The following is a 15,451-nucleotide window of genomic DNA, read 5'->3' as shown; positions in this document are numbered from 1 at the left end:
CCAGGGTGCTGATAGGGATGCACAGGAGGAAGTGGCTGGCGCTGAGAAAACTTCGAAGGTGGACGCTCGTCATCTCGGGCCGGAGCTGCTGGTCTCCTGCTCTGAATCACATGTGGATCCTCAGGCTCCTTTTGAACACTCTCGATCTCACGCGCTGCATCCAGTGCGGCGTCGTGAGTCGTAAGTGCTCTACCAGCCAGAGCCAACCTAATATACTTGTCCAGACCCTTCTGGAACTGATGCTTCCTGATAATGGGGTCTGTAACCAAGTGGGGAGCATATTGGCTCAAAGAAGAAAACTCAGCCTCGTACTCGTCGACTGATCGACCCCCTTGCTTGAGCTCGACAAATCTACGTAGGAGCTCATCTCGGGCCGACTGTGGAAAATACTTCCTATTGAAGCGATCTGTGAACGTTTCCCACAGAATCGGCCTCTCCAGGTGTGTCTTCTCAGCAGCCCACCAGATTCGAGCCGTATCAATGAGCTGAACATCCATAAGGTCCACCCACTCTGTAAGGGCAATGCGGGTCACCGTAAGGATAGTCTCGGTAACTTTTAGGAACTCTTCTGCTGCTAGAGGTCCTTCGGCACCGGAGAAAGAAGGAGGTCGCATATACCGGAACTCCCTAACACCAGGTTCTATACGAGGGGGAGGCTGGTGAGGCTCTTGCTGCAAGTGCCCAGCCAAATGCTGTTGATTCGTCGCCAGTCCCTAAATCATTGCCAAAAGTTGGTGCGGGTCCACTTCGGGCGGCGGGACGTTACTACTGGACGGGTTACCATTGCTATGTGTACCTACCATGGTTCTTAAGGGAAGGCAATGGGGATCAAAATTATTGTAGGAAAATCAAGTCAAGAGCAAAATCGAAATTGGGCAAGGTAGGGACGGAAACAATATTGGTCAAGATACTAGGATAAGGGCTAAGTATAGTCTCACGGATGAAATATGATATGCATCTAAATTATTCATTATATTCTCACTGGTGGTAACTCGGGACCGGGACCTACGTGGGCCACCACTAAAACCTGTCACGCCCGCTTCCTAAAATACCAGGGAATCGGGACGCGAGCAAGCCCGCAACGTATTAGACTGAGGAGAGATAAGTACTAGACCCCGTCTTCTCAATCTAATACGCTAAGCGTCAAGAAATATAAAGCGAAGGCACAGGTCCCCGATCACAGTAGCGAGAATATAATAAACAACTCAGAACAGAAAGATCCATATCACAAATATAATATCATCCCAGGCATAATGTTCGGGTCAACATGCCCTTATACAAGACTAGCTATCTGAATAAAATACTGGAAAATATAAAATCCCTTATACAAGACTAGCTATCTGAATAAAATACTGGAAAATATAAAATACAACGATCAGGCGGAAATAAGAATGCTAGAAAAGTAAACTAAGGACTAACAGCTAAAAAAAGAAATGACTAGGCTTCGGCTTCTTCTGCTCGGTCTAGAGAGTACTCCTGCGGGGGATCCTCTGGCTCCTGTACGACTCCGAACTGAACCTGTCCGTCCTCTAAATCTGACATACACTAGAGAAAACAGGTGTACGTCAGGTGTTTGGCACACGGCAAGATCCCAAAAGGAAGAATAGAACGGTCGTGCGACCAATGCAATAATGGTAATAACAATAGAAACATACAACTGAAATACTAATAATCTAAATATAATTTACTACTAGAATAGAATAATCATAATAAATCCAAGAAAATCAACCAAGTAACAAGTCGATCATGCAGCTAGCGATCAGATTAATCATCCACGTAACAAGATCATACTAGATGGAATTAATACTTAAAAATCTACAACTCGAGACGTAGTACGTCGAGCGAAATAATCCAAACAAGGAAACCCTCATGTATATACCATATGTCTCGAATTATAGATAATTAAATATTAACCCCGATCTAGATATGAAAGGAAACATATCTAATCTGTATCTCATAATAACTCGTACACATGCAAGTAACGATATCAAGTAACTGGTCCGTATCTCATAAGAACTCGTACTCATCCAAGTAACAAGTCATGTAGCTAGTTATCCTATAACAGGTCAATGGTACACGTCTCACACAGAATCAAAATTCATATTCTCGGATATCTGATTGTTCACAAATCCCCTACGTGCTTCCAATAGGACTCCACGCAAACCGATTCGGCCTGGTTCGAACTCAAGCCGACCCGGGTGAATATCACATTCAAGAACCAAAGTGACGCAACAAACCTTCACCGCCCTTCACCGTAGCCCATCAAACCAACACCAGTTCGAAACAAACCTAACTGGTGCAAGTCTGGAAGAGAAATCAACAATGAAACGATTTCACTGACCAAGTGCGAAACGGTTCACTTGGCCCAACAAACTAACCCCAGTGCGAAACGGTTCACTGGTTCTAGTCTGAAAGATACATCAACAGTCTTATCTGATCACATGAACCATGACTTTCTCCATCCCAACTCTTTTGTTTATCAAGGTCAACATACACACAGATTTCTAAGTCTTAAACAGGACACACCAGACCACACTAGTCATGAATTTCTAACAGTTCTCAAACGTAACAAAGAGTAATAACTGCAACTAATCATATTCAACAATATCATAGCATATCACATAATTAAAATTAAGAAACATAGATCATGAATAATTCATAATAATCCCTTTTCTAAAGTAAATCTTTTAAAAATATTTATAAATGTTCTAAAACAATTCTTTTTATAAAACTTTCTTAAATTACTGAAATTATTCTAAATTGATACTTAATCTAAAATAAATTCTTTTAAATTATTTATAATTATTCTAAAATAATTCTTTTGTCAAATCAACTCTATTAATTTATTATAATTACTCTAAAATGATTTTTCACCAAAATAGTAATTATTTTAAATTGATTATTTTGTCAATAAAATTATTTAAAATTATTAATTAATCTAAAATAATTTTATTTTATTTTATCTTTATAGTATCTATTATCACAATATTATTTTTAATATCATTCGTCAAATAAATCCGTACAAATCATCACAGTATATGTATTACAATGTGAATGGTCATACATTATTGTCCACAGTCCATTTCGTTCACAACAGTTCTATACGTTATAGTTCCCAGTCCAATATGTTCACGACTGTTCCGTATTTGTAACGAATAATTATTCGGGTAACGAGTTCGTATGCATAATAAATTTGTGATCAATCTAAAATTGTACTGAGCAAGAATAGGGATCTTGCAAGCAGCTAATTAATTCAGAGTGGTCTAAGAATTGAATATCAAGTCAAAGGAGTATCGGGATCTTGCCTCGGGGTTTTTGTCGAACGATTCGACGTCGACGGGCGAGTCTGCGGGTCTGATCTGGCGCGGTTAGGAACGACGGGCCAGCGGCACGGCGGGTTGTTGGAGGCAGCGGGTTCGTCGGCTGCGACGGAGGTGGCTGACGCGGGGGTTCACGGCTGCAAGAGGAGGAGGCGACCGTCGGGTTGGAGGAGGCTGTCGGAGGGCTGTTGGGGCATCCGTCGGAGGAGCACGACGAGGAAGGAGGGGCTGGCGCGGGTCAGGGCAGAGCGGCGGCGGAGCTAGGGCTGGAGCTCGTCGGCGACGAGGAGAGAGCGGAGGCGCTGGAGGTGGTTCAGGGGGCTGAGGCGGAGGGAGTTGGGGCCAGCAGCGGAGGCGGGGAGGAAGAGGAGGAGATGGCGGTGTTGCGGGCAGCGGCGGTCGGTAGTGAGAGGCGGTGAACAGGGCGTCAAAACTAGATGGGGCTGGTCAGACAAGGGGATCGCCATCTGCGGAGCTGTACCCACAATGCGTCGCGATCGGAAGGGCGAGTGCGTCGCAAGGGCGCTCGCGGCAGCGCGGCGGCGGCGAGTCGAGTTCGAGTTAGAGAGAGAGAGAGAGAGAGAGAGAGAGAAGAGAGAGGAGCAGGCAGTATTGAAGAGGAGAGTATGGGCGCTATAGAATAGGGAAAAAATAATAAAAAATTAAAAAATAAGATAAAATAATGAATGAGATGCGCGTGGGTAGCAGTTATTTTTGAAAAAATGAGGCGGGTGGGAACGTGGTTGTTGGGGTTTGACGGGAAGCAGAATAATTTGGGAGTATTTTCAAATAGTTTCAGGTATTTAAACGAAAATAATTAAAATAAATAATTTTGGGTACTTAAAAATTAAACTAATTACATAATAATTATCTACAAATAAAAACGTACATATTGAGCTTATACAACAGTTGATACGAAACTGTCGAAATATACCCATATTGTACAATTAAACGGAAATAATTAATAATAAAAATATATTTACTTACATTTAAAATCAAATAATTATGTGATAATTATCTACACGATAAAACGTACCAGTTATGCTAATACGACAGCTGATACGTAATAATTAAAATAATACAATAATTTACACAAATAATACGTAATTAATAATTCAATATAATACAAGAATTAATACGTAATAGTAATAATATTACGACGTATTATTTAAAATAATACATAATAGTATCGGTAAACCAACGGATAAATTCCAGAAATTTTCATTACACTAAATTAATTTATAAATATAAAAACCATATAAATAAATATAAAACTTAGACTTTAAATCATAGAAAATTCTAGAAAATCAAGAAAAATACAAATACTCTTTTAAAAATCATAATTAAATATTTTAAAATACCAAAAATTTATTTTAACTAATATCAAAATTTTACAGTCATTACAAAATGGCTCCGGTTCTTCATATTTTTCCCCCAGTTTTGGAGATTTATTTATTTTTTTCTTTTTCCCCTATGCTTTTTACCAAATAAGAAGAAGGCTAAATGGCTCTTAAATATCCTATTGTTTCACTCTTTATAATTAAATATCCTAAGTTATAAAAAGAAGTAGTTTAATATCCTAAGTTATAAAAAAATAGCACTTTAACATTCTAAGTTGTAAAAACATAGCATGTTAGTATATTTTGTTAGTCACATGTAGAAATATTTTTGGGAATATTCTCATGTGAATGTCACATGTTTCTTTTGTAATTGTATTGATCTCATTTATTGTCATATTTATCACTATACCTAATGTGTGATTACTAGTACATCAACAGTTTTGGTGTCAGCCAGGAAGTGGTGGATGAACTTCCGGCTGAGCTGTTGGAAGCTGCTGATGGACTTCTTCTCAAGGGCATTCCACCAGAGCTTAGCACTCCTTGAAAGAGTGATGGGGAAGCATCGACATATAACTACTTTCGAAGCTTGGAACATGCTCATTACATCATAGTAATTCTAAACATGCTCGGAAGGGTCTCCCTCGCATTTGTAATTCTCCACGTGAGACATCTTGAACTTCTCACATGGGGCATTCATGATGTCATTTGAGAGAGGGGTGTTACCCTCGATGGCATCGACGACCGGTCTGTACACTTGGTCGTATCCATAGGACCCTACGGTAACAGAGGGTGCAGGAGAGGCATGATGACGGAGGAGAGTCTTAGCCACTCCACCGTTGCGGTCCCCAAAGTGACCTGGGCCAAGACTCTCACCAGAGGTCTCCTGATGATGGTGGTGAGGTCAGCGAGACTCGCCAGCGTGAGTCGATCGACGCGATGGTGGGGATGCGTGTTCAACGTGATCCCCCATCTGCTTGGCCTCAGCATGAGGAGCCCGGGGCTGGACTACTCGCTGAGCTCTGGTAGGAGTATGAGTCTCCGACTGCTGGTCTCCAGAAGGTAGAGGGAGAGCTGAGGTAGCTCGCTGTGGCTGTGGAAACTGGCTGAGAAGTTTGATATTAAAGACAACAAATTGCTCTTTGAAAGACTGAGAGAGCTTGTAAGTTGTTTCCTCAAGCTGGGCTCGGGTAACGTAGCTCCGGTGTCGTTCTACAGGGTGAGACTGATCAGATCCTTGTTCAGAACCTAACATGTTTTCTCAAAAAAGAAAGATGCCCCACGATGGGCGCCAAACTATTGATGTATTAGTGATCACACAGTCAATATGTATCTGTGTTTGGATGAATCAATTGGGGATTGATGAGAGGCCGCTTTCTTTCCCAACTTTATGTTTGGTTTTTTGAGTAGGGTTGATGAATCTGTACAAGTAGAAGCTCGTGAGAGGACGGGGTTTGGTTCTCCGTTATACCTCCGATGATCAAGTTAGCTGATGAACTTGAGTGGGGTAAAAAATATGAACCGGGAGAGTTCTTGTGTGTGCAGTATGTCTACTTAGGGATAAGATTTTTGAACAGATTTCAAAAAGAAGTGAAAGTCCCAAAGTCATCTTTAAGATCGAATAATACCTTTATTTATACCAAGAGTATAGGGTAGATCGGTCACTTCGGCTGAGCACTGAGAGGCGGTAGCGAAATATGGGCTGTCAACACCTGCTTTACAAGTGTCAGCTGGCGAGTGGCGGATGGATCACTTCGGCATTAAACGAGAAGTAATTGGCGACATGGCAGTGCCCATGTGGTCCGATAATTTATAAAGGCTATCAGGGCTAGGGACATGATGCGCCTGACATGCATTAAATACGATATTGACACGTTGCCAGAGAGGATAGGCTCAAGGCATAAGCTGTCTTTTAGTTTGGCCGAGAAGTAACGCCTTTCGAGTCGATTTCGCAAGGCGTCTGGCAAGTGGCCGAGTGGACTCGTGGTGAGTCGTCTTCGACGAAAGGGGGCGACAAGTACCGCCTTTCAAGTCGATGTGAAGGGGTGTCGACCCGACAAGTCGGCTGAGTTGTCGTCTCTATTGGTCTCTGGTCATCAAGTTGATTGGGGCATAGCACCTAGAAGTACATTTGTCCGTTGTTTTGGCACTGAGTTGCACTTTAGCAAATAGGAACACCATAACACCTACCCTCTATTTTTTCATTAATTTATACACGGTGAAGTATTTCTATCATAATGGGGGGTTTTTAACAGAGAGGGCCTGGATCTGTCAATTCCCGACGTTTCTCTCCTCCTGCACTTGCGGCTGGTAAGAAATGGGCAAATTTTTGCAGATCTACTGCCTAGTTTTCCTTCAAAAGACCCTTTCGAGTTTTCTGAAGAAATTCCTGGTGAGATAGAACAGAATTCATCCCTTAAGGGTCCATTGGTATTCACTACCAATGAGGCTTTTACATACTCTAATAGCGGACAACTTAGGGTATTTATATGCTACTTTATACAGCTTAAGTATAATTGCGATAAAAAACAAGGGGGTATTTGAGAGCCATCCGGCCCAACAATAAGCACGAAATCGGGCGAGTTTTCGGCCCTAGCCCAGTTTTAACAGGCTGCGGGCCTCGAGCTGTATACCTACACGCTCTTGTTTAAATCATGGAACCGTGCGGTCCACGTTTATCTTAAAAATACGTCCCGCCGCCATCGCCAGCGGCCAGAGTATATCCCAGGACATTACTCGCCGTCCCCCCCCCCCCCCCCCCCCCCCCCCATCACCAAGGAAAGAGGTAAGAAGAGCTAGAACAAGGTGGCGCCCTCGCCCTCTCACTGACTGTCTTTGACTCACGCGCGCTAAGTACGTCAGAAACCCAACCACATCGGCGCTTCATCCCTCAACCGTACGTCTTCTTCCTCGTTTAAATGCGGAGGGTAAAAAATAAAAATAATAAAATAAATCACGCGACTCCCACGACCGCCTGCAACCGACAACGCGATGTTTGGGGACTGCGGGCTCCGGTTACCCTGCTTCTCCGCTCGCCGCGGAGAACCGGACCCGAGCGCGGTTCCATTCTCAACGCCAGGAAGCGGAGCAACGGGTTCGAGTTTCGGGTTTGGGTTCGGATCCTCTTCTCGAATCTCGAGTTCAAGAAGAACTTGTGGTCCCTCTACAACAAACACACTGGTAAAGTTTTTTTTTTTATTTTCTACTGATGGCTTTTACTACTACTTAGTTACTCACCTTTTTTCTATTATTACTATTACTATTATTTTAGAATTTCTTTTTTGAGGTTTTGATGGATGGATTGGATTTGGGTTAGGGTATGTTGAGTCCATTGATCCGAGTGTGGAGATTGTGGTGCCGGAGGATGATCACGGGCTTCACGCAATTGACATTCTTGATCCTAATTGGGTGAGTGAGTATTTTGCTGATTTTTTTTCTTGGCTTTATTGGGCGAGAAAAAAATAATAATTTATGAGCTAGACCTAACTTGGATGACGCGATTGTTTGGTTTTGACAAGCAAATCTTCTTTTATAATGGGATACTATAATGATTATAGTTCTCTGTTCATCCTCTGTGCAAGTGTAAGATTTTGAGAAACATGGAGTATCGGAAGTATAGAATCACAACTCAAATGACTTCTCTCCTCACGAATTTCCGCTGTGGTTTTCACTCATGTTCATTTTCACATACATTCTTTTGAGGGGGAATGTACATTTTCTCTCTCTCTCTCTCTTTTGATGTGAGGAGGAAATACACTTTTGTAGGCGTGTACTGGGTAGTTTTCTTTCATGAAGAAAACTACTCGATTAGCGGCACTAACTGCCATGATGTGAGTAGGGGGCAATGCATGTTGTGTGCACTCCAACTCCTATGCGTCCTACCGGTGTTATCAAAGGCACACACCTCATTGCGCCTCATGCGCCCAATGATGGGCGGGATGGCGAATCGTCCGGCAGCGCCCGTTGCACATCGCAAGAGCCCTGTGTGAGGACACTTTGCACAGGACACATGCAAGACTTAGCCTCTTTATATTTTTGTTCTTTAACATTTCAATCGGGCAATTTTAGCAGCCCGATTGAGGGTTCTAACTCGTCCTTGTTTACTGTTTGATTTTGTTTCAATAACATTCTTGATTTGACTTTTGATTTGGAAAACTATGAACTTTTCTACTATGTTGGGAGTGTTAGCATTATATATTGAGACCTTATTTTGTGGTTTAGTAGTAGATATTATTTATCTTGACAAAATTTTTATGTGAAAATTCATGAACATGTTCTTCGTGCTTGATTATGTATCTTGAAAAATTATGTATGTGGTGCCTCGCTTGGCTTGGGAAATTATGTATGTGGTGCCTCGCTTGGCTTGGGCTCGTGGCGCTTATTGTGCCTTGCGCATATGAGCGTAAAGGGACTTTGCGCCTGGCATTGCGCCTTGCACGTTGATAACACTACATCCTACAACAAAACTCATTGTCAAACCCACCATGCTCACAAATTCAAGATCACAATGGAAAGGGGGAAAAAAAAAATCAAAAGAACGAAGATGTATCTTGAGCTTGACAAGTAAGATGAGTCCTTTTGCAAATAGATTCACCCTACCAACTGAATATTGATGTTACCAACTATTGTGGATCCTGAATTGTTTTATAAGACCACACATTTTTTTAGTTGTAATTTCGTGAAATCGCCCTCATTATATGAAAGATAGTGAGCTAACATAGAAATGATGACTCTGGATCAGAAAACATAAAATCCTTAGCTTAGTGGGGAAATTCTATTTCCTAAGGTTGTGCGTGAAAATTTACTTTTGAATAATATCAAGCCACAAACATGAGCAGCTAATCAACCACCGAAGCTGTGGTTCATCTGTCATTGATGCTATATTTCTGATTTATGCACTTCAATAGTGAAACATGAAAGCGTCCATAACATCTGCCTCGATCATGATGAGAGTTCTTGGCATCACTATGGTAGATTTCACCACTAAGCTCATATGGAGAACCTCCAAGGTATCCACATCCAACATGGTTCTAATATTAATTCCTGGCTATTTTAGATGGTAATCATGTCAGGATTCTATTTTCTCAAGATATTTGTTCTCCTATGTGAGAATGAGACGCTACATAGTGGGTTGTACTCTTCGATTCAAGGAGGTGGTATATCTTTCAGAAATGGGTTATAACATGTACCTACAAAGTTCTGAAATTTTTCTCATAACAAGGACCAGACTATATCACTTTTTTCTCAACCTTACAACAAGAGAAATGTCTACTACATATTAGAGCTCAAGGAAGGAGGCCATTCCCCAGCTACCAGATTTTTCTCCTTAATTCTTTTTGCATGTTTGGCAACTTATGGGACCATTCAATAAATGGGGTTTTCTTCCATGGGTAATATACTTCTTGTCTTCGTTCAAATCTAGTATTATTCGTCCTAGATTATTGCATGTACAGCATATGTAGAAAATACATTTTAATGACACTTTTCATATCTCCTGGTGTGCAATTTTTTTATATTTTATTTGTGCCAAGAAAGTTGGAACTATTTCGTAAGTTCCATTAACTTGTGTTTTATTTCCTCATCATTTCAATTTCAATACAGACTTAAAGCTTGTAATATAGTCATCTTGTAGTAATTTTATTTCACACATCCCAATCCATTGTTTTGCCTCCACCATTACATTAACCATAGTCTTGTTCTCCATTCTTCCAGTGGACAAGATGTTTACATCTCACAGACGTATATCATTTCCATGATATGATTGATATGCTCATTGAATGTGGATACGAGAAAGGGACCACACTTTTTGGATATGGTTATGACTTCCGACAAAGCAATAGGTAGGACATCATCCACATTTTACTTGTATGAGTAGGGAATAATGCAAAGAATTAATAACCCACTCAAGATGACTATAAGGAAATTCTAACGTCTATTCAAAGGCAGTGAATTCATCTCTAGATATGGCTTTACTCTGGCAGAATTGACAAAGCAATGGATGGCCTAAAATTAAAGCTGGAATCTGCTTACAAGGCTTCTGGAGGGAAAAAAATAAACATAATTTCACATTCTATGGGCGGCTTGCTTCTTCAATGCTTCTTGTCGCAGTATAATGATGTGAGTTTATTCACTATCTTATGGCTATGAGATGTCTATCCTTTCCTTTGGTTTTGGTTGCACTATTAGAATGTAAACATCATCGCATTGGCAAATGAAGCATGAACTGTTTTATATTTCATCAGGTATTTGCAAATTACGTGAACAAGTGGATTTGCATAGCATGTCCCTTCCAAGGTAACTAATGTAAGCCGACATCCTTCATCTTTTGAACTTATGTTGTCCGAGTTTTGTTTGCATTTTTAATTTAATATACTGCAGGAGTTGGGTATTGATTACCAAAGTTATCCTTACAAAAGATTATGATTATTTGACAATTGACTGAAGTGTGTTACATTTGATAGGTGCACCAGGAACCATCAATGATTCCCTATTAACAGGACTACAATTTGTTTATGGTTTCGAAAGCTTCTTTTTTGTATCCAGATGGACAATGCATCAACTGGTAATTCCTTGAACATTCTAGATGAAGCTTATATGAGGAATGACTGCCATGTAGGATATAAATTATTTATTTAGTGGAAATAGACTTATAAACACTAAAAACAAAGTCCTACTTTCAGATAATATAAGTACATACACTAAAAATAAATTAATTATGATATGACACCCTTTGTTCTTCCTCAACTCAGTCCATCTTGTGTTATTGGTTCATGCATGTACTATTGTACTTTACTCTCTTTTCTCCTAGATCATGGGTCATTGGTTCGTTGGTGATAGGTTTTGAGAGAGGGCCCCCATTGACCTTCCACTTGATATAAGACTCCTATCCCTCTTATCACCTGGCTTCCACTTCTCTCATCTGCTTTCTAAAGCCTGAAGAATCCAAAATAAAGATTGTGGAGGACAACCTGGCAAGTTATGGTGGTTGATCCTTTTGAAGTTGCTCACATTTGTCAGAGACATTTTTATAGATGGGTCTTATGTCACAATCTGTACACAGAGATTCAAGGATTAAATGGACTTAAAGAAAAAATGCAACATATCTTCTTATAAAATCCTGCTGGATATCTATCTCTTGTCAAATTTGCAAAGTTTCATTAAATATAAGCTATTGCTTGGTTTCCTGACTTACAAAATGTCACAACCTGCTTACGAGAAATGACCTAGTAGGCAGAATATTTGTAGAATCAAAAATATAAACTGTTCTATAAATGCTCTGTGACCTGTTATGTTATACATCCACAATCACTCACAATATAAATAAATATAAAAGTATATGTCTTATCACAACAACATTAGCATCGTAGAAATATCAAGCGGAAATAAGAAAGAGATATATGAAATTGTCCAAATATCAAGTCCACTAGATAGGTAACTTCAATATTCAAAGATAAATACAAGTCTTGGCTCAAACACAGTCATCAAAACTAGATAGTTGTACTTAGAGAAATATCATGAAGTATCTACTAAATAAATAAACAGTTAACTATTATTGTTTATATGATTGCTATTACATGGCTTTGGCTGCTTCCTCATAACATGCTTAGTCAAGTAAGTTTGGTCTGTGACAGTTGGACTCACTTCATTACCTGAAGAAGGGGGTCTACAAAAAGGGTTAGCGTAAGGTCTAAGCGAGAAAATGTGAGGAACTACAAGAATTAATGGTTAGCTGCAAAATAGTAATCAAATCTTTATCAGCTAAATAAGAATGAATATATGAAATATGATGATAATGATCATAAGTCTTGAAAGGATATATCTTGTAGTGTTGTGCATGCAACATATATTAAAACATAAACAATGTATTAAAGAAGATTAATTACATTCTTATTTGGATATGAAATGATTTAGTCTGCTCATTTAAGGTGGGTGGTTACATATAATTAATACAAAATCATCAAATAAGTAGTTACCTTGGAGTCCTTTAGCCAACCAACCATAAGACACGATTCATCTCATTACTTATCCCTCATCCCGCTATTATTTAATTTGTACATGTAATGTTATGCACTAAAATCCACATCCTATAGCGACCTCACATAATCTAGTTAGTACTAACCAGAACGGTCCAGTAAGGGATCAGCTGCTTAGTTGAATCATGTATTAGGTCTAATTACATTGGGCTACACTCCATAGTCTAGGATACATGTTTTTACACCTGTCTACATGTATGATGATTATGTGCAACATCCTAATATATCATTAACTCTAACACTATTTAATTTATAGTGATATTCATTTAACTGTTCGCCTTTAGCGAGTTCTATATACATTTAACATGTGCTGAGTTTTTCGAGTGCTCAAAATACTTCATATATTGTGTAGATATCTCATGAGACTACTACATCATTAAATACTGACATTCTCTCTCAGAAAGGTTTAGAACTGATAATTAGTCTAATTAGACTAAACTATAATTCAATAGAGATAAAAATGATTCAAAATCAAATCAGACGGCTGAAAACTAACTAGATGTCTAGAATATATGTCAGTCATCTCCCAAGTAAAATCAGACGCCTTTGTAAATTAACCCAAAAGTTGGGTTTCTGTCAACCGCGATTAGACGTTAATGTCGCATGATCAGACAACTGCATCGAACGTTGCTTCCGACGATTGATCTGTTTCACCTCCAATGTTTTCATGAATCTTTGGAATTATTTTAGGGACCAAGAATTACATGTTTCTACCATGTTTCCAAGATTAAACAACAAGGAAAATGAAAAACTAGCGTTTTTTGTAAAACATGTGCATAGTTTTCAAATCTGACGATCTGTGTTTGGAAAACCCTATTAGATGTTACCAAAACTTCTCTAAAACACCAGGGAATCATCAATAAAAGATCCTAACTAGTTTTAGCATGAAAAGCTAGGGTTTGCCAGATCCAAACGAAGAATATGCGTAGAGATAACGAAGAGAAAAATCCCCAAAACAAGAAACAAAGTGGAGAAACCCTCGCTTGAGTTGTAGATTGTTCTCTCTAGCTGTGATTCTTCTCTCTAACCGCCCTTTCTTGTAAAACTCCTGCTTACAAACATTACGTTCAGAAAAAGAAGAGAAACAATAATCTGGGGTATTATAGGCATTGAACCTATTTGCAGAATATCATGATTATTATTTCTTTTACTCTTATAACCCTAGGGGTTATATATGCAAATTCCCTTTACTATTAAGTCGAATTTATGATTAATTCATGAATCTCATTCTAATAAATTTATACTTAAGGGAATTTCATCATAGTGAGTAGAAATACTTGTAAAATTTGCAAAAATCCCCGCAATTAAATATATAATTTAATCAAAAAAATCAGGGGCATTACAAAAAATGAACATAAGGTTGTGAAGTATTGTAGCTGTGAAGAAAATAATCATGAAATACATCCTCTACCACAAAAAAGAGTATTTTAACTCCATCTTTAGCTATGATTTGAGAGGTGAACTAAAATGCGCTAAAATTGCTTTTTTCTCTTTTCATCTTCAAACCGAGAACTCATTCACAGAGATCATCATCTTAATGTTCATCTTCTATCTTGACCGCATGCATTTTATGTTGCGGCATTGTAGAACATGAGATACATGAATTAGAACCCAACTAGACATTAAAATACTTGTTTCATCCTATTCCAGTTTATGATTTCCGTACACTTGACTATCCTGTTTAACGTGGGATAAACGGACCTAGTACCTTTCAGCTCCTTTACTTGGAAAAGCTGAAATTGACTTTCACAGGGATACAAGTAGTCATCCACTCTTCACCTCTAGTTTATTAAAAGCCTGGAGGAGGCAAAGATATCAAAGACCATATTCTTCTTATTTCATTACTATATCTTTGTTTTTTCCAATGATCCTTTAAGCCCCATTGCTATCATATTCGGCATCGTTAATATGTATTTTAGGTATTGGATCTCATCATCATTTTGTAGAAGCACTAAGTTACAGACGATCTCTTGAGTAATTCCTCGTAAGAGTCTTGAGCAATGATGTGGCATTTTCTGCTGACAGCATTACAGCAAGTCTACTTATTTTCGTTGAATTCTTTCTCTTTCTGTTTTCTTTTGATATTTCAGTTGGTTGAGTGCCCCTCCATGTATGAAATGCTTCCAAACCCTGGCTTCAAGTGGAAGCGGCAACCAGTTATGCAAGTTTGGCGAAAGACATCTGGAGATGAGGAAATGGTGAAGCTGGATAGCTATGATTCAACTGAGTGTATTGCATTATTTGAAGCAGCTCTACGGAATAATGAGGTGTCCTTGTACACTTTTTCGCTCAGCTAGTTTTTGGAAGTGGGCAAATTATATCTGTTTAGTTACAGAGGCACCATCATCTCATTTTCATTTTAGCCATGCATATTTCTCGTAATTCTAGGTTTTGTTTATTCTCAGGATGCAACCTATTATTTGAGGCTAGGGCTATGGAACATTGATATAGTTAATCTCTTAGAAAGATGGGAAGAAAAAGGATTTATAAAACCTTCAATATGAATTGTTGACAGATAGTTATAAAGCTTGTTTTTCTCTCTTCTACTGTACGCTATTTATTAGTAGCAACCAAACCTAGAATTTTCACCTTCTGACAAAGTCTGAAATCAGCATTGTATTAGAATTAATTTATCATCAATCGCTACTCACTAGCATCCTCAACCATGATTAAGTTTGGCAAATAGATTAGTGATATCTCGTTTACCTGAGAATTAATGTTAGGGTACAAAATTTGTCATCTCTAATATCTGTATGTTGCA

The 15,451-nt window shown here is 39.1% G+C and overlaps 1 protein-coding gene across 1 annotated transcript in view; it reads left to right on the top strand.

The window, feature by feature from the left end:
- The window catches only part of LOC109837586 (phospholipase A(1) LCAT3), a 10,507-nt gene continuing 2,776 nt past the window's right edge, over positions 7,721–15,451 (top strand). Inside the window, exons 1-7 of the mRNA XM_020405898.1 lie at positions 7,721–7,837; positions 7,974–8,065; positions 10,370–10,497; positions 10,639–10,774; positions 10,900–10,951; positions 11,119–11,219; positions 14,781–14,957. Coding sequence (XP_020261487.1) covers positions 10,415–10,497; positions 10,639–10,774; positions 10,900–10,951; positions 11,119–11,219; positions 14,781–14,957 — 549 coding nt within the window. The 5' untranslated portion in view covers positions 7,721–7,837; positions 7,974–8,065; positions 10,370–10,414. The remainder of the gene's footprint in view (positions 7,838–7,973; positions 8,066–10,369; positions 10,498–10,638; positions 10,775–10,899; positions 10,952–11,118; positions 11,220–14,780; positions 14,958–15,451) is intronic.

The sequence above is a fragment of the Asparagus officinalis genome, chromosome 4 (assembly GCF_001876935.1).
Source record: "Asparagus officinalis chromosome 4, Aspof.V1, whole genome shotgun sequence".
Taxonomy (NCBI): Eukaryota; Viridiplantae; Streptophyta; class Magnoliopsida; order Asparagales; family Asparagaceae; genus Asparagus; species Asparagus officinalis.
Note: the sequence above shows the minus strand (reverse complement) of the source record. Positions and strands in the feature narration are given on the sequence as shown.